This window comes from Scleropages formosus, chromosome 17 (assembly GCF_900964775.1).
Source record: "Scleropages formosus chromosome 17, fSclFor1.1, whole genome shotgun sequence".
In the NCBI taxonomy this organism is placed as follows: Eukaryota; Metazoa; Chordata; class Actinopteri; order Osteoglossiformes; family Osteoglossidae; genus Scleropages; species Scleropages formosus.
This window is the reverse complement of record NC_041822.1, coordinates 7,354,548-7,374,059: the sequence shown is the minus strand read 5'-3', so window position 1 is coordinate 7,374,059 and position 19,512 is coordinate 7,354,548. Positions and strand designations below refer to the sequence as shown.

Here is a 19,512-nt window from a genome sequence, read left to right as displayed (position 1 = left end):
TGTGAAATGTACGTGGGTATCAGCTGAAAATTGCTGGATCCACCACTTCACCAAACATCCACAGAAAATCAATGTGGATTTCATGATTTGTGCCCACTAGGTTCACAGACTTCTCACACAAAGGGGAAATCTGAGGTCTAGCAACTGTGCTTCACCTTTGCCTTGAATCTTCCATTTATGTTGGTAATTACTTGGAATGATTGATACTGTGTATTTTTTTGGGAATGCATTCCATAGCTTCATATATACATAAAACATATTTAAATACTAATAGTTATGGTTCTCCTCATTTTAATGTCCTAACTTTGAACAGATCACATTAAATTCCAATTAGTTTGTCGGTTCATTAGCTGTATGGTCGCCCTCTGCTGTCCATTTTAGAAATGATTTCTGTGTTTCTGTTGGCAAAGAAGGCTGCTAAGCTACCTTGTCACTGGCATTTTGAGTCCAATAAACGACATCTTGTCATTTAGCCCTATACATATTGGAATCAGCGATAGGAATAATTTTTAATGTTGACTTTTCTGTCAATTTTAAATGTCTTAGCTGCACTTAATGCACGTGCGGGTAATACGTTCGGTACAATGAGCGGCAAACTTCGGGGTCCAAGTGAAAAACAGTTACGCGTCATAGCAGATTCTGTCATACACTGGATCGCGCTGCTCAGCTACGCGATGTGCTGAGGTCCGCGTGTTCCGTTAGCACCCGAGACGTAACCCATCCATATTGTCACCCGTTCTGTGATTCTGCGCACTACGCTTTACGTTATACTATATTTTTACAAAGAAAAAAAGAGATGCTCTTATGCATTTGACAAACATTTCCATCTTGTTTGTAAACCTACTAGAGCTCTTGCACTAAAAATATTATAATCGTTTACGAAGTAAACACGGGCGGGACATGTATCGGTCGTACGGGTTAGACAGGGCAAGCAATCACGTGAGTTCCATCCGAAGATGGCGGAAGAGCGCGCGGCGCCCGCGGGACGAGTTTCGGGAACTTCGGATGCAGCTGAAGATGACAAGTCGTGTGCGAGCGACAACGGGGAGGTGGCGAGCAGCCCGGAGGGCTCGTTCTCCCCCACCTCGGTGATTTACTTCAGGGAGGCTCTGAGCTCCGGGAACGTGCAGTTCGCGCAGACGAGCGCGTCCCCGACGACGTCCGCGTCCACTCAGCCGCAGTACGAGTTTCACATACAGAGAAGTACCAGGAAAAGTGAGTGTGTGCGCGCGCCTTGTCCGCGTTTTCCCTACACGAACCGACACGGCCTGCTGGGTATATTCCTTCGTATTTCACTGCACGTGACAGCAACGAGGTGGCAGTTTGGGTTGTAAGAGCTGCCAGGGCGTGGAGCAGTCGTGCGCGGTGCAGCTGAGCGAACTCTCGTTTCCTCTGCCCCCCGGCATGAGTCCATGTTCCTTTTCTGTCAGCACACACTTAGTAAATTACATTACACGCATTCGTGACATTCCAGGAATGATTGCTCCGGAATGAACCGAGTTACAATGAGGATATGATATCGCAGTTTGACGTGCGAACCACAAACTGAGGCAAAGATGGTAGTGTAGTGGTTAGAGTTGCCGCCTCTGCATCAAAGGTTGCAGGTTCGAATCCCACCTCCAGCTGTAGCACCCTCTGAGCACCCAGGCCAAGGTGGTAAAAATTGCTCCGGCGGTGAAAAAAACAATTCATCTGATGCGTAAATAATTGTAGATGTCTTAGGATTGTAAGTCACTAAGTGGCTTTGGAGAAAACGCCTCAGCGAAATGAATACATGTCAATGTAACCGCGACGATTCACTTTAGTGGCTCTCCGAAGGGGGCGTCGCAGTTAGCGATTCCCTCATCGTCCGAACGTCTCCGCTTCAAATGCCGAAAGATCTAGAACCGTCGATCAAGATTCTCACCCTCAGCCGAAAGAGTCAGAAGATCCTACTGCCACTGCTGGCTTTCTCAGCGTAGACATCGTAGGGTTCAACGACGGAAGGGGAAAAGAAAACGTTTAAAGCCAAAACAGACTGCGATCCAGAAATTGGATGCAACTGAAAACTGCCTTTGATAAACATTATTCCATTTCTAGGCATTTCATAAAATGGTTTCTTTAGTTTCTCCATCACTCCGCAGTTTAGCTTTACTGTGGTGCGAAGTGCACATAAACATTTGTGAGAAAAAGTGCTTCGGGCCTGTGAGCGCTAGTATTCAGACCTTCTTGCAGTATAAGGGGGTAAATCAGTGTAACGCTCATTATTTAACACTGCGCTTTGTTGCGGGCAGAGCCGTAGTTAAATGTGGGCTAATAATAAAAAGTAGCTATAATGTCGATGTTATTGTATGAAACATGTAAATTGTGGAACACCCATTGGACGGTTGGCAAGATCGTCTCTCATTTAATTTGAAGGCCGACTGTGTACTTTATTTACTACTGTTGATTTGCTGTTTCGTGACCTTACTTTTAGTCACTTTAAAGAACTTGTATTTGTGAAAAAATTGATAAAAATGTCTTTACTTGGATCTCAGGAATCAGTGCTTGGCAGAGAGTGCTGAAATCATCGGAAAGAAGATTAAATAATAATACATAGTTACAAAACACGTGTTATACTTGATTAAAGGCGTATTTACGTTTACATTTATTAATTTAATACACACTTTTCTCCAAAGTGACACATCTCCGAGAACAATACAGAACGTACGTTACATCAACGGGAGAGATTTGGATACGGACATGTGATTCTTGAGTACCGATTGTCACAAATCACCATTTGAACCACACACACACACATTTTCGGAACCGCTCATCCCATACGGGGTCGCGGAGAACCGGAGCCTACCCAGTAACACAGGGCGTAAGGCCGGAGGGGACACACCCAGGACGGGACGCCAGTCCATCACAAGGCACCCCAAGCGGTGCTCAAACCCCAGACCCACCGGAGAGTAGGACCCAGTCCGACCCAGTCCAACCCACTGCGCCACCGCGCCCCCCTCCATTTGAACCAGTATACATTATACGAGTCCCTGCATAAAGATTTTTGAATTCTTAAACAGTTGTTATAAATTATAAAACATAAACACACGTTTATTGACCAGGGAAGAAGCGAGTCCAAATGAGGGGAGTTTTGAGACACTTCTGAAATGTCGAGAGAGATTCTGCAGTTCTGAGGGAGAGGAAGATGTCATTCTGCCACATCGGAGCCAGAACCGAAAACCTTCGAGCCTTTGATTTTTGAACCTTTTGCAGATGGGGTCACCAAGCGGGCAGAGGTGGAGGAGCACCGCTAGCAGTCTGGTTCGGGTGTAGTGAGTGATCAGGTCTTGTATTTATCAGGGAGCAGATCTATTAATGGTCTTCTAGGTCATAACCAGTCTTGAATTCGATGCGGGCGGCTATAGGACGTCAATGTGGAGAGATGAGGAGGAGCGACACGTGGGAACGCTTCAGCAGGTCGAACGTAACTCGTGCAGCAAAGGCTGGAAAACTATACAGGACAGAGGTGCGGTAGTCCAGGCGAGATGTCGCCGTGGCCTGGACCAGGTGTTGCGTAGAGTTTGCTGTGAGATTGTGGCAGATCCTCTTATGCAAGATGTATCTGCAAAACCAGGTTTTGGTGAGAGAAAGACAGGAACTTCTAGATGGACTGGTTTACATGAGGGTTTGTTTCGGTAAATTTTAGTTACTTGGTTTGTGCCACATTTTGTGACAGAGCTTTTTACGGGAACGTGGTTATGCTTTATTAACACTATTCATATATATGATTAGACAGTGCAACATTCCATCTCTTACACACGCAGCATAATATACGTTACATTTTTTAGTTCATTGATTTTTTTTTTTTCTTCCATTGGTTTTCTTCCAAAGTCTCTTTTGAAAATGTATTGGACAGACCATCAATGAGCAGTGACACCCCCCCCCCCCCCAAAACCGATGATGCAAGAATAAAATAGTTGAAATAGAGGAAGTTTCAACTTATATTTGAATATCACACTGGCATAGCTGCACTGACACGTCATGGGGAATTTCCTGTATTTTCTTAATTCGGCCGTGTTATTTTTAATTCAACGGTCGATGCATGCACTTTGTTTTTTGTCCAGGAGAACAAAGGCCAAGTCGATTGATCCTCGCCCGTCACTCAGGCCATACCAGTTGCAATATGCGCTGCTGCTCTGCGTTGTCCAGCTGCAGTCAGCAGATGACACAAGCAGATGGCCTTCAAGCTTGACCCGCAGGACTCGCATTTCGGGTTCAAAAGAACTCGCTTACTGATCGAATCACTGTATAGTGCTTCGTGTGGAGGTAGAATTTATCACACGGTAGTTACGATCTGCCGTTTTGGGTTCTCTGCAGCAAATACAACACACAGTAAGAGAACCGTCAGGTCAGAAAAACCACAAGAATTTCAGAACTGCTTCTCCTATCATGGAGGTACATGGAGGAAGTTTCCACACCTTACAAGCCCCTCTTGTGTGTCCTGGCAATTGTCCCTTTATGCCCCTCCTCCAGAGCATCTGCTCACGTGACGCTCGATCCTCAGCGCCGCTTATCAGTCGGCCATACTGGTTCACACCCAGCGTGCTCCGTCTCCACGGCGCGCTCAGCCAACCCCGTTCTAGTCATCCAGGCTGAGCGGGGTAAAGGAGGCTGCGATTTTGGCTCGGGGAGGGGCAAGCTTTTCTCTGCGTCTCCGGGTGACAGGTGGCCAGCCGGGGTGGGCTCGTTGGGCTTTTGTTGTTGACACGGCAACGTTTCCCCCTCCTCTGTGGGGGAGGCGCGGAGGCAGAGAGAAGAGCAGGGTCCTGGTGGTACGGCTGCAGGAGACGCCTCACCTGCTTTTGTTCTCTAATGTTCTCCTGGCCTCCCATTATTTCCGAAAGACCGCGGACTGAGCCATAGCGGATTATTCTCGTTTGTTCTCACGTTACGCCGTGCCTCTTCATCGAGCCGGATCTTTATTTGAGAGAGCGTTTCTCAGCGGTAGTGGTGGTGTTGTCAGCTGAGTCATCATGTCTGATCTGATACCTGAGAGCGATGCTCCCACGCCCACCACTGACAAGATCACTCAGGCCGCGCGGGAGACTATTTACCTTTGCAACTTTCGGGTCTCTGTGGATGGGGAGTGGCTGTGCCTTCGAGAGCTCAACGACATCTCTCTGACTCCTGACCCTGAGGTGGCCCGCGAAGGTACGTGGTGGACGGTGTGGCGCTCCGCTCCCTACAGGTGTGAACCTGAGAATCGCTCTGTGAAATAATGCAAGGGCTCCTGTGTTCCGTGTCGGGGCCCAGCGCTGAAAGAATAGAATATCTAAAATGGAGCGTGAAGATGTTTAGGAATATCCTTTTACTTAATGTTACGAGCTGCAGAAAGACTGTTTTAACTATGCGATAGTCCTGCTCGGTGTAATTTTTGCATAATGAGACATGTTTCAGTTGGTTGGAAAACGTGATTTTTGTTTTAAATCATTGGACTTTGTTTCGCCTTTAACTCTGTTCTGATCATAATGCTGCTCTCCTCTTTCATTTTAACATATTTCTGTGTTCTCCAAGCAAGAGTCAATAATGCAGTAACGTTGCTGTACCATTATTTAGTTTTTTATTAATTGTAGGTTTTATGCAATGAGAAACGCACTAATTCACATACTGGAAACATTTCATGAATAAACTCCATTCCTGTATCGTGGCTTTAACTGTTGTGTATAGTAAATGCCCCCCCCCCCCCCCCCCCCAAAACTGCAGATGAACCATAGGTCATTCATCAGATATTAAAATTCTATCTTCATATAGTTCAGTACGTCCAGTGCATTGGTGCAGCATTGCTTTCCTTTGTCTTTACACTTTTATGACATCAGTGTGTAATGTCCTGATGCAGCCAGGTCTTAGTCACTGTCCTTTTGCTGAGACGTAGGTTGCTTTGGACAAAAGTGTCTCCTAATTGAATAAATGTAAATGTCTAAAGCTTTTAAATTATGCCTCTTATGCAATGAAACGGATAGATGTCCTCCTCGGGACGTGCTGTAGTAAAGTAATGTGAATCTCGTGGAAATATGCTGGTTTTTTCACTAATACGTTGGACGTACTACAGTTGGTGCATTGTTTTCTTTATAGACATCAGGGAACATCATGCTTTGTGTTTTGCTTAATAGGTCTGTTGCGCGAGCAAAGAGAAATGCTTCCTGTTAGTTTTAATAAAAACGTACTGTACCGAAGTAATCTCTGCTGTAATGTGACTCCCTAAGCTAAATGTTTTTACTGCATTAAGGCAGGTGATACAAGGAGCCACTGTAACTGGAGTCTCAAACAGTGGTCTGCAGATGCTCTCATTGCATCATCAGCTGGACTTTGGTTTTAGTGTCATCAATTGGCGTAACATTTTAAATCAGTGTTTCACCCGATGTTTGTGACTGGATAATGTTAATTTGTCATAAACCACTTTATTACTGTAATTAGACTGTCAGTATAAATGTATTAAAACAAAAGGCCGGATGGTGGCACAGCGAGTAGTGTTGTTGTCTCACAGCGCCTGGGTGGTGTGAGAGGACATGGGTTCGATCTCCACCCAGTCTGTGTGGAGTTTGCATGTTCTCCCTGTGTCTGCTCTGGTTTCCTCCCACAGTCCAAAGATATGTTGTTCAGGTTCCCCATAGTGTGTGTGTTCCATTGACATATGGATGAGTGACCCATTGTAAGTAGTGTGTCTAGCAATGTAAGTCACCATGGTGAATGAGGTGTGTGGGCTGGTAACACTGCATAGAGTTCAGTGGAAGTCACTTTGGAGAAAAGCATTTGCTAAATAAATACATGTAAATATGGAAATGTAAAAGTTATCAACTTGATGGATGCCATCTGTTTTTTCACAAAAAATTACTGTCCATTCACTCCAGCTAATGAAATGTATTACCGTTTTGATACATCATACTTATTATTTGGCATTTTCGCCCGATTGCTGGTCATTTTACTCTCACAACAGGTATTTTATTCACTGCCTACTTTCACTCTGTAAAGCAAGCAGACACTCTGCTTCTTCCATTAGAAAACCAGCTGCTGTATGTTTCCTTTTTCCTGTCACACTGATTTGTAACCAGTCACAACCCTTGATTAAGAAAAATGCAAGATCACAACTGAAATCTGAAATAACACATTTACTAATCTGTTATTATTATTACTGTTATTCATTCATTTAGCTGATTCTTTTGTTTAAAGCAACTTACAATTTTAATAAGTGGCCTAGATATACATTTATATTGCTGGATATTTTTGCTGTATGAATTCAGGGTTTGGGGGGCACGGTGGCACAGCAGGTTGGGATGGGTCCTGGGGTTCGAATCCTGTTTGGGGTGCTTTGTGATGGACTGGCGTCCCGTCCTGGGTGTGTCCCCTCCCCCTCCAGCCTTGCGCCCTGTGTTGCCGAGTTTGGCTCCGGTTTGCAGCGACCATGCTTGGTACAAGCAGTTTCTGACTGTGTGTGTGTGAATTCAGGGTTTGTACCTTTCTCATGAGCACTATAGCAGGAGAATAGATACGCGATCTTGTGAACTTTATTACGTTTATATTGTACCCATCTGTGAAGGGAGTTATCCCAAAGTCTCTGTCCAGAGTGAAGCCTGCGTGTTGCTCTGTGCTTCGTGGGTGGACTCGAGACCAGTTTCCCTCTAATTTGCAATATTTATTAGTGCGATATGTTTAACCTTAGCTGAAATATGGTGCGTGCAGTATCTGTGTACACTGACCTGAGCAGGCAGCTAAATGGCCAAATACAGAGGTGAATGTTATGTACAATGTTTGACATTTGGAAATGTGAACTCAGTGTTTTGCCATTTGACCACAATTAATAAACTGTGTGCATATCTTGGGGGTTGGGGGGGGTGGCATTGCTGTGGACAGTGCACTGGTAATGAATGAATGATTTAAATACAGTAATAATTTTTACATCATATTGTAAAACATGTTATTAGATGTTGTTGTCATGTAGAAATTCTTTTAAATACCTATTTAAATTTTTTGGGACAAAGGATTTAATTAAAAAAAAATTTGACAACCTTTTTTGTCTTGTAAGAAATAATGTGAATTTCATATTAATTTAATGCTCTTACAAGAATTAGCCTAACAAGCTGATTTCACGGAACAAATTAATCTGGTTATTTGAGGAATGGATCTATTGGATCACATCTGCTGAAATTACTGATTATATTTTGCCAGCATTCAGCCTGTGAAACAGAGGAAGTGCCATGCTTGTGATTCATTTTTAAATTCCCCTTTTCGATAATTGTTGCATCCATGTTCCTGTTAATGTCGTCTTAGAGCTTCAGAAAAAAGCAGTAATTTAGATTATTAACATGTAATTCTGAAATTGTTAGGAATCCGTATTTTTATAGTTGCATTACCGGCAGGTCTTTGCAGACTCATTTTGAATAGCTGTGGTGGTTTGAGTCTGTGGAACGTGGACGGATGCATCCTGGCATTACCAGCATCTGCTGGAGACATCTTTAGGTAGGTAAATAATATCCTTGGTCACTTGGAGTAGTCATGTTAAAACTGTAGCCCTCCCAGCTGGGAACAAAATAAAATAGATCACTGAATGCACATAATTGCTTTAGAAGGTTATGTGACACATTCATTTTGTCATTTGATGGAATTAGTCAGACAGTGTCAAGGCAGGAAAATGTGTCCCAGGACATTATGGAACAGACAACCTTGTACTCTTGTGCCAGGCAGGGGTGTAGAGTCCCTCTAATTGTTGCTAAACATGTGCACATCTTTTTACCCAAAACACAGTGAAGAATAATTGGTCAGGTGAGCACACGTGTTTGCAGCTATGGAATCACAAACAGAGAAAATGATCTGAAATGCACACTCCCTTTTGGGAAATGATCCATTATCTAGGGCATTCATGGTTCACGCGGAGTAAATGGATACCCCCTTGCTTTTAGAGAAGCGTTTGGGGCTTCCCTCCTGTCCCCAGGGTATCCCGTATTGTATGTAATCTGATGCCTAATTGCATCATTCTGGACATTTTTTTTTAAATTCAGAACCAAGAAGCCGTATTGTCTCTGCTAACACAGGATGTTCAGAATCTTAAATCCTTAAATTGTTTTCATTTCTTTAATGTCAAGGTCTAAAAATGTCATTGTGTCTTAAATGCGATTCTTGGTGATATTCTAAATATTTGACCTAATGAACAACAGATGAGCAACTTTTTTTTGTGCGGTGGAATTTTGTCCTGCGTAAAGTTTTTTTCTTTTTGAGTCTAGAAAGTTCACACCTTTTCGAAGTGTTAAATGTTGAGGACTGCACTGCAGATTCAGTTAAAGCTAGGGCCATTTCTGTAGGATTTAAGTAAACAAGAAATGTGTGGTGATTTTGTCAGTAGAAAGTCAATCATTTATGATGTTGTCATATTACTACTTACACTGGGTCACTCATCCATACATCGGTGGAACACTCTCCCTGTCACACACTCTGGGGGAACCTGAACAGCTTGTCTTTGGACTGTGGGAGGAAACCAGAGCACCCAGAGGAAACCCACACAGACACAGGGAGAACATGCAAACTCCACACAGACTGAGTAGGGATCCAACCCCTGTCCTCTCTCACCACCCAGGTGCTGTGAGACAGCAGCGCTACTCGCTGTGCCACTCGTAGTTTTATGAATATGACAATGAGTTCACTGTTCTTCAGTGGCCTTTCTAGTCACCAGATCTGAATCCAGTAGAACACCTTTGGTTTGTGGTAGAACGGTAGAGTCGCAGCATGAATGTGCAGCGGACAAATCTGCAGGAATTATGTGATGCAGTCATGTCAGCATAGACCAGAATATCAAAGGGATGTTTCCGACATCTTGTGGAATTCATGCCACAGAGAATTGAGGCTGTTTCGAGAGGTTAGGGCTACTGCCGCTGGATCCACGGGTTACAGGTTTATCCCCACCTCTGGCTGTTGTACCCTTGAGCAAGGTACTTACCCTGAATTGCTCCAGTAAAGTTACTCTGCTGTGTAAATGGGTAAATGATTGTAACCTTAGCACTGTAAGTCGCTTTGGAGAAAAGCGTCAGTTACATGAATAAATGTAGCTTGTAAATTTTTACACATTTACAGCTTGCATTGTATTAAAGTTGCTAATTTTGTTCTGCAGCAATTGTAGTTTTTTCCATCAAGAAATATGAAATAGCCTTAATTTAATATAAACATGTATTCCAAGCTTCTAGCGCTGGTCCCTGACAGGTCCTGGGCTCTGTATTTGAATCTTGGTTTTTGTGTCCTTCCCAAGACATAGAAGAGCTGTGGAAAATGGTACATGTCTTTTTTTTTTTTATTTTTTAAAATGTCACAAGATGCTTTTGAATCCTTTGTTTCTCATAGCTTTGAGTGTAAGCTTCATTACAGCTGTAAAACTTGATTTTTCTTATTTGTTTATAATTGGGTAAAAGTCCCCCCCCCAATGTTCATTGGTCATCACACCTTTTTTCTTTCCTCCTCATAGTTTTGTTTTTATCCTCTCCTTTGTGCATTTTCTCAAGAAATTTCATGACATACCTTTTGTCCCTGAAATGTCTGACTGAGACTGTGTCAAGTTTGTCATTTCTCTGTTTCCTCCCAGATCCCAAGGATCCCATTGCCATCGAGAGACTCAACTTGATGAATATGGCCAAGCTGAGCATAAAGGGTCTCATTGAGTCGGCGCTGAACCTGGGCCGAACACTCGACTCGGACTACGCACCTCTTCAGCAGTTCTTTGTTGTGATGGAGCACTGTTTGAAACATGGTCTAAAAAGTAAGTTTCCCCCCCCCCAAATGTAGTTTTATTTATACGGTGCCTGTATATACACACATAGTCACCCCAACTTTATGAAGGTTCTTGAAAAATCTTTCATGAGGTGAATTCTCGTAAATCGGACATAATTACCATTAGTTTCAGTTGTAACATTTGTGTTCTTAAGCCCAAAAACTGACTCTCATTTATACTAAAATAGCATCAAATCACATTAAAATGGACACAGTTACTTGAGTACTTAACACCAGTTATGATAACGTAACAAAAGTAGGCAGGTTTCCTTCTTGAATTACTCTAATACCGTATGGCCCTCTACTTGTGCTCCTTTGTCTCTTTTGTAGCTAGTAAGGCTTAAACAAACAGAACATAGATACCGTCACGATACTCAGTGTGTATGTACTAATTTAATCGTTAATGCAAAAAACAGAAGCGTAAGACAAAAGAAATGAATGAAAACGATGCAAATGACCAAACAAGTTAATATGTTACCTTAGGTGTCATAATGTTCACTTCCATTGTCCTGCACTCATAAGGTGTTCTGGGTTCGAATTCTTCTGTGTTGCCTCTGGGCAAGGTACTTATCCGGAATTTGTGAAGTAAAAATAACTGAACTAAATGAGTAGGTCTGTCACTTAGTATAAAAAGCCACTGTTGTAAGATGCCTTGGACAGATGATGTCAGTTACATACCCAGGAATGATTTTGTGTAATTGTGCAGCGTTCAGAACTTTTAAAACTGATACTTATATTTGTCAAAGTATTCATTTAGGAAATAGTTTAGTACAAAGCATTTTCTGTCCAAGCAGCTTCCGTAAGTAAAAATTTGTATAGATTTATGTCATTTCTGATTCAGTGTAATTTGTTGTTTCAAGGAGACTGCTGGTAGCCTGCATGTATTTGCGCCCTTTTGTTCGGTTCCCTTGTCACAACTGTCTGCTTCAGTCTCTTTAGTCTGTTTGTCGAAAAATGCTTCTCGTTATTTTGACATGATTACGGACTCAAAATTTATTGCCAGCCATCTGGAAAGGCCATGCTGCATGGAAGATTTTCAGCTAGCAAGCCGTGATGTATGAACGTTTTCCAAATGCGACTGTGAGACCAAATGGAGGCCTAAACTAGAAATTCTGCAGAAAACACAATTATAGAGCCAAGGGAACTGGTTCTTTTAGTTAAGGCTGATATTCAAAGCCAACAATTAATCAGATTATTTTCCTATACCAAACAAGGCATGTGATAATATGAATGACTTTTTTTTTCAACCTGCTGGCATGGACTGTATAATTATAATCGTTGTTGTAGAGCAGGCTCAAAATGTAAAAATTTTGTACATTTGAATATTTATGGGCTGTATCTTAAATTGTAAACATTATGATATCTTAAATATAATGTCAAAAAATACTGGAACAGCTTTATAGTTTTTCATTGTTTTAACTGTACAATGTTTTCATGTGGTTGCTGACTTGAGCATCATGGCGTTTCTAATCGAACTCATGTCTCCCGATGTGACAGCCAAGAAAACATTCCTTGGACAGAACAAGTCCTTCTGGGGCCCTTTGGAGCTAGTGGAGAAGTTAAATCCAGAAGCAGGTGAAATTGCAGCAAGCGTGAAAGACCTCCCAGGGCTCAAGTGAGTTCCGAAAGTGTCAGTGTTGTTAATTTCCGTGTGCTCAAGTAGCAAACTGACATTAGTCTTGTTTTGATTTTTTTCTTCATAATGGTCGACTGGCAAAGTGAATTATTGGCAGAAACTCTCCTGTAATGCGTGGTAAATGTTCAGTCCTTGCAGTATTTAGTACACCTCTGGTTTAAAACTGCTTGTTTGCCGCTGTAGAACGCCGTTGGGGCGGGGAAGAGCCTGGCTGCGTCTTGCCCTTATGCAGAAGAAGCTGTCAGATTACATGAAAACTATAATAAACAGAAAAGACTTGCTAAGGTATGAGTTTGTTGTTACCGTCTTTGAGAACCATCCCTATGGGATGCTTGTACGTGTTTGTCTTTGGGTTTTGGTGCGGTCACAGTGTCCGTTGTCTTTCCTCAGTGAATTCTATGAACCAAATGCATTGATGATGGAAGAGGAGGGAGCGGTGATCGCAGGCCTATTAGTGGGTCTCAATGTCATAGATGCAAATCTTTGTATGAAGGGGGAGGACTTGGACTCGCAGGTGACGTGGCTTTCTTGCTTGCATAACATGAAGCTTTTTGTTTTGTGCTTGTTAGTTACGTAACTTATTCTCGTTTTATTGTTGTACATTATAGTAGGGTTTAATGTAGCTTGATTTAGAATTTGATTTTAATTTTCATTTTCCCCTCAGTATCAGTTTTTTAATTACTAGATAATCTGTAATGATTGCATCTTGAGTTGAGTTTTAATCCTTATAATAGATGGCTAGGTGAAGTGCTGTTACGTTTGATTAAAACAATTTATTTGAAGCATTGTGGAGTGAAGCAAAGGAGACAGGCGTGAAATTGGATCATTTGTCTCTTTTGTTTGCTTGTTATAAATTTCATCTATTGTGTTTTAGGTTGGTGTTATAGACTTCTCAATGTATTTAAAAGATGGAGGGCATAGCAGCAAGACCACAGAAGGGTATGTCATTTTTTTTTTATATAGTCCGGTATCTCATCTCAGCAAGTGCCATAGTTGTTTTAACAAATGCCTTTTCAGCATTTACACAGTGATACTTGAACATTTTTTTTTGTTTTGTTTCAGAGATGGACAGATTACAGCAATTCTTGATCAGAAGAACTATGTTGAAGAACTCAACAGACATCTCAGGTACTGTAACTTCAATTACAGAGGTGTTTTTTTTGAAAGTACAGTAAAGACTCTTTACCTTGAGCTCCTCTTGTTCTGTTCTACCAACAGTGCTTCAGTGAATAATCTTCAGGCAAAAGTTGATGCGCTTGAAAAATCAAATACCAAGTTAACAGAAGAGGTGGGCAATTACTCATTAACTGCATTTCAGCAAACACACACAGCTCACTGCTTTTAGAAATGTACCCTATACATTGATATTTCCCCTCACATCAGTTTATTAACTTCTCAAAGAATGTGACTAACTTTTTAATTTTATTTGTCATAATTCTATAAAGCATATCAGGTTTTTTAGTTACTGCAACAGACATCACTCATCTCATGTCACTCATTTTACTTAGCTCGCAGTAGCAAATAACAGGATCATAACTCTACAAGAAGAGATGGAACGGGTAAAGGAGGAACATTCTTACCACTTGGAGTCAGCGCACAAGGTATTCACATTAATTTTTTTCGTATCTCCACGTTGCTCGGCAACACTTTTTGAGCTGGAATATTACTTCAGTTTGTTAAAGTGTTGATTGCAAGGTGTGCTTGTACAGGTGTCTGGATCAGAGGACAACGCAGATGGCCAAGTGTTGGGGGACACTTGGAAGCAACTCAAGGAGGAGACTCAGCTGCGGCTGGTCAGTTTCTCCTCTGTGAGCTGAAGAAGCGTACCCAGCATATTCCTTATGGACTCCGGCTTAAGGGAGATTTGCTTTAACAGACCGTTCAGTTTAGGAGGGGAAATTAAGAGTACTTGTCTGATTCAGTAGACAAATTGTCTGCTAAGCAGTGATACAAGCATGTGGAAACTAGTGTGTAAGAACAGAAACACGTAACAGGTGAATGACTAGTGTGGATGAATTCACACACGAGATGAGTAACCATTGCACGTATGTAAGTAAGGGGTTAGTGCAGATGAATACACGCACCAAGTAAATGACCTGTGCAGATGAAAATACACATATGCGAGATCATACAAAATACATAAAAGTGAATCAAAGCCTAGTGCAAACACTCAGTGGTAGAAGCTCAAGATCTAAGCTACTGGAATATGCAGTATGACTCTAGTTTGTCACTTTTACTGTCACTGTGCCCGCCACTATCCCATCTCTCCACTTCCCTTAATACTCCACCTTGTTCTTCCACCTGTAAGTCACTTATTCATTTTTTTATACTTTTTTTTTTTACATTTAAGAGCCAAAATCACTTGCACTGATATAGTGTTGATGGAGATTGTCAGTACATAATGACTTTTATGTGTAAAAATTACAGTTGCTTGCTGTTAGAAGCAGCAGGCAGTGTAGTGGTTTTGGTTGTTACCTTATCCTGAAGCTCCGTGGTCTGAATTCCCTCTCCTGCCGTAGTGCCCTCGATCAAGGGCCTTTCTCTGAATTAAAACCCTAAGAAGCTCCAAGCAGCTATTTACGTGCTATAAACAGCTATTGTACAGTTTTATGGTGGTCACATATGCATCCAGATCTCCTCCTGTTGATGTGATGCACTTTTTGTATTGTTCTGAGATGTATGTCGCTTTGGAGAGAAGCATCTGTTAAGTGAAAACAAGTAAGAATACCGTGCTGCATAAATAGGTTAGATACAATCTGGGAACATATAGTAATTTTTTCTTTTGAAATTAATGCAAGTATTGTATGTGCATAGCAGATATTGTTCTCTTTCTCAGAATAAATTAAGTGGATGTTGAGTGTACGTAACTGGGTTTGCTGCACTGTGATACAGGAATTCTTTACCAGCTAAATATTCTGTGTATCTTTGAGACTGGTCTCTCTTGCACTGGCTCAACCTTGAGGAACAAGTTAGCACATTACTATATCGAAATTGCTTACATTTCTTTGCACTCCAGATTTTTTTTTTTAATTTATTTAAAAATAAAGATAAACTCGTAAATACTCATTCTATTATAGCAATATGGTAGAGGATGAAAGAGGAAAAAAAGTGTATATATATATATATATATATATACTGTACTCCAGGATGTGGAAAAAGAGCTGGAATTGCAAATAGGAATGAAGCAGGAGATGGAGCTGGCCATGAAGATGCTGGAGAAGGACATCTGTGAGAAGCAGGATGCTTTGATGGAGCTCCGGCGGCACCTTGATGACCTGCGCACTCTCAACCATCAACTTTCTGTTAAGACGCAGGTACCGCAAGTTGCCAGGACATGCAGCTGTCAAGTCCCTGTCATCTAAAATCTTTTGCACTCAAATAATAAAGGCGTTTGAAAATAAATATAGATTTTAATGAGCATTTTCAGCCTTGCCCTGACTTTTCTAATAGTACTAATTATTGTTGAAGCTGAATATCTGACCAATATTCTGTTGTCTTAAGAAAATATCATTTTAGACTAACTTCACAATTCTCTGCATATTTGTTTTTACTGTGGAGTTTTTGCATTTTGATAAATGTAGCGGCTAAAGTACGTTCACATTGTGCGCAGACCTCTGATGCAACTTTGAAGCAGAAGAGCGAAGTCATCAGTCGTCTGGAGGAAAAAGCAAATCAAATGGCTGCGACAATCAAGCAACTGGAGCACAGGTGAGAGAAGCACTAGGGTGTCCACTTAGCGGTAAGAGTAGTAACTTTTGATGTTGTACTGTACAGAGGTCTCAATATGATTCTTGTAGCGAATGTGTGCCTGCTCAGTTTGAAGCTTTATTTGTGTTAATAAAACATTACCTTCATTGTTTGACATTGTTGTTCTGTTGTTAATCTATTAACATAAATTCAGCTTCAGACAGTTTTAATTGCACAACTGAACACTTGTCAAAGCTTTATTACTTAGAAGGTTAGTTTGAAAAAACAACATATTTAGGGGGACGCTCATGGCCTGGATTACAGAATTCTTACCTGTATGAGTTACTATGGTTTGGATTGCTAATTTATGATTCATGATCTGTGATTGTTTTTAACATTTCAAGAGTGTTGTAGTACAGTTATTGCTGCCATGTTGAGGTTCTTGTAAACCTTGTGCATTTGTGTCTTCTGAAAAAGCAGGACTGCAAAGGCTTACTGCTTGTTCACAACTTTCCTTTTGTTTTGTTGCTTTTTTTTTTTTTTGTTCCTCCACTCCATTTTCATCACTTCAATTGATTATTTTCTTCCATCCTAAGTGAAAAAGATGTGGTGAAACAGGCCAGAAGTCTGAATTCTGCAGCCTGGAAACTCCTCCACCATCAATAGACCAACCATAAGAAGGAGTTTCCTAAAGTTGTTCCATAATCTGATTTTGATATATTCTTATGTATTACTGAAGTAGAACGATTCCCGATGAGTTACTACTTTAATAAATTGAAAAGCAATCATCATCAAGCCCTATGTGACTCTGATGTATATGCTTTAGTTGAGCAGTTGTCAATAATTTCCTGTATTTTAAAGACCTTTTGTTAATTATGAATATATGCAGTGGCATTATGGAGATGGATACTAAATATAAATTTTTGTAACGCTGTTTAGCCTGTATTGAACTAAATTGATACCCATCTTTAATATTTTGCTACTCCTGTCGTCTTGTGAGGTGCAGTGTAGAAAGTTAGGTCTGCTGACCTTTGTTTTCTCTGCCAACATACAAATAAACTCAAGAGTTTTGAACTGGAAGAAACTGACCTACTTTTTTTTTTTTGGAGTTGATACCATTTTACCAAAGTTGTAAAAATATGGATGAGACTGTATTGGTCCTGAAAACCCATTAAGAAAAATGTTACGCTGGCAATGTTGCAGGAAAAAAGACTGTCGCGGCAGCGGAAACAACTGACCGAACATGAAATGTATTAAAACATTTAACAATACAGATTAATGTCTGTATGAATCCCATAATCGGATTCCAGCAGGAGGGTAATGTGTAGTGTATGTTTATTCAGCCTAGATGTAAGTTACAGGGAAAACAGTGTAATAAAATAAGGATAACAAAGAATGGCCTGGTTCACCTTTTTTGCAGAAACTTCTCACTTTGTTTCTCAGTTCCAAGTTATGATCTGAGTTTGGTATTTTTGTTTTTCATCCTGAAATTGGGGTTTTCTTCCCCTTCATGGCTTTTATTTTACCATAAGTTCATGTGGCTCAAACCCAGATCCAGACAGGCGGAGAAGGAGCGTGACCTCGCAGATGAGGCCAACCGCTTCTTCAAGCAGGAGTTTGGGGACAAAATCGAGAGTCTACAACTGGAGGTGGAGCAGCTGACCAAGAAAAAGTAGGTTTTGCCTTTCCGTTGTAGATGAAAAGGAGGGCTGGTATAGAGCAGGAGGGAACCATGGTGACCAGAGGCTATGCAGTGAATTCTTCCTGATGTAAAACCCCCTTCCATTATTAAAATGTGTGAATGCTCTCAAGACTTTAGTTTTGTAGTTGTAGTAATGATATGTAAAAGCTGCCATTCATCGGCTTGTTACACATGTCCTCAAAAGCACATGGTTTCCCTGTGGCCATACATTCATAGATATTAGAATAACTTTGTAAGGAGAAATGTGTACAACAAGGAGCTGTATGTCGGGACTGTTACAGTGACATACTTTGAATGTGTAACACAGGGCTTGTCTGGAGCAGGAACTAAAGAAAGAGAGGCAACGCAAGAGTGGCCCTAATGATGCTGTTCCTATGGAAGTGAAACCCTCACTGCTGGAAAGGGATGTCAACAGGCAAATGGATGACATGAGAAAGGTAGCAGTGCGGTCAATTGGGTAGCATTCTAAAATTTGTCTCCGCATACCAACTCCCCAGTACACTTTGGTGTGAAGTGTGCTATTTTATAGGCTATAAAGTGAAACCTATACTCAGTAAAGGAGTTAAATCACAGTATTTCATTAACTCGCTTCATGTAATACAGCTGTTGCTGAGGGTCAACATTTTTGTTGTTTCAGATTCATCAGTGCAGACCAAATTCAGTCTAAACGAATTTTTTTTCCCTTCTAGGAGCTAGAGGTAGTGAGGAAGGAAAATGTTCATTTGCGAACAGTGTTGGAGGAAAAGGAGAGTCTTAGTTCTAGCATGTAAGTAGAGGGAAAATTCCAAAAAAAACATTGCTCCTCTCTGTAAGATGCACATTAATGCCTATTATTTCAACCCTTAGGTCACTGTCACAAAATGAAGAGGAACAGGTACGTTCATTATTATACATTTAACCATTAGTTTGGTAACTGTGGGTCCAATTTTAAATTCAAGTTGTAATTTGTTCCTGATCATTTCAAGGATCAGTCAGTGACTGAAGACAATCAGCCCTCTGTCTGTAATATGTGTGAAGAGGAGGAGTCCTTGATTAGACCCAAGGTATACTGGCTTAGTTACCCTCATGGCATATTAAAAAAAGTGAAATGAAAACACATGCAAAACATGCAGTTCAATATTTTGTGTCTCAATTTTGCCTCTCATACTTTAGAAACTTTGTAACAACTGCAGAGAAGTGTTCTGCGAGAGCTGCCTTGCCAACGAGCTGCCCTTACCATCTTCAATCAGCCCCGTTCAAGTCTGCAACCAGTGCCACTCAAAGTTACTGCACCAGTATTCCTCCAGTCCATCTTGAGTTGCTAACTAATCATATTCTTTATAAAGGGAGGAGTGCAACTGTTGGAATTAGGAAATTTTTTACACATGTTAATTTGTAGAAAGGGGTACTGTTGAGTGCTCCATGCTGGAAATAAGTCTTGTACAGTCACTGAATCAATGATATCATGTAATAAATGACAGATTAATGTCCACCAGGTGGATTTATGCTGTGCATACTCAGTGTTGTAAGAAATAGTACAATCGTGAATTGTTTTTGAGATTGATGAATGTCTTTCCCATGTTGATTCAGTGTTGAATCAAATTGAGATCACTCATGGATCATAAACATATCCATTTAGGTTTGAAAAACCATAATTATACATATGGACTTCAGTTTTATCTTTCTGAACTGGAAAAATTTCTGCCCTGTCTATAGTGACAAACTGTTAAGTTACTATTTT

General features: G+C 41.1%; 1 protein-coding gene across 4 annotated transcripts; it reads left to right on the top strand.

Annotated features, from left to right (window-relative positions):
- The first annotated feature begins 945 nt into the window (after window positions 1–945).
- LOC108938357 (protein RUFY3-like) lies at window positions 946–19,357 on the top strand. 4 transcript variants are annotated; one of them, XM_018758881.2, is made up of 18 exons: window positions 946–1,215; window positions 10,583–10,756; window positions 12,265–12,382; window positions 12,587–12,688; window positions 12,794–12,917; window positions 13,278–13,342; window positions 13,466–13,531; window positions 13,622–13,691; window positions 13,912–14,004; window positions 14,113–14,196; window positions 15,550–15,717; window positions 16,014–16,111; window positions 17,643–17,762; window positions 18,100–18,229; window positions 18,482–18,558; window positions 18,639–18,666; window positions 18,758–18,835; window positions 18,945–19,356. In XM_018758881.2, the coding sequence occupies exons 1-18, from the start codon at window positions 957–959 to the stop codon at window positions 19,086–19,088; spliced, it is 1,998 nt and encodes a 665-aa protein (XP_018614397.1). In that variant the 5' UTR covers window positions 946–956; the 3' UTR covers window positions 19,089–19,356. The 4 variants fall into 4 exon arrangements, with proteins under 4 accessions (XP_018614397.1, XP_018614399.1, XP_018614398.1 ...); XM_018758882.2 differs by lacking the exon at window positions 946–1,215 and adding an exon at window positions 4,554–5,172 and having other exon boundaries at window positions 18,945–19,357; XM_018758883.2 differs by lacking the exons at window positions 17,643–17,762; window positions 18,100–18,229; window positions 18,482–18,558; ... (1 more) ...; window positions 18,758–18,835; window positions 18,945–19,356 and adding an exon at window positions 16,687–17,636.
- The last annotated feature ends 155 nt before the right edge of the window (window positions 19,358–19,512 follow it).

What these genes read in the sequence shown, in the direction of transcription:
- LOC108938357 (XM_018758881.2), top strand. Translation starts at nt 957, where the DNA reads ATGGCGGAAGAGCGCGCGGCGCCCGCGGGACGAGTTTCGGGAACTTCG. An exon ending in GAACTCAACAGACATCTCAG is followed by an intron (nt 13,532 to 13,621) that starts GTACTGTAACTT and finishes TTCTACCAACAG; the next exon opens with TGCTTCAGTGAATAATCTTC. An exon ending in AACTTTCTGTTAAGACGCAG is followed by an intron (nt 15,718 to 16,013) that starts GTACCGCAAGTT and finishes CATTGTGCGCAG; the next exon opens with ACCTCTGATGCAACTTTGAA.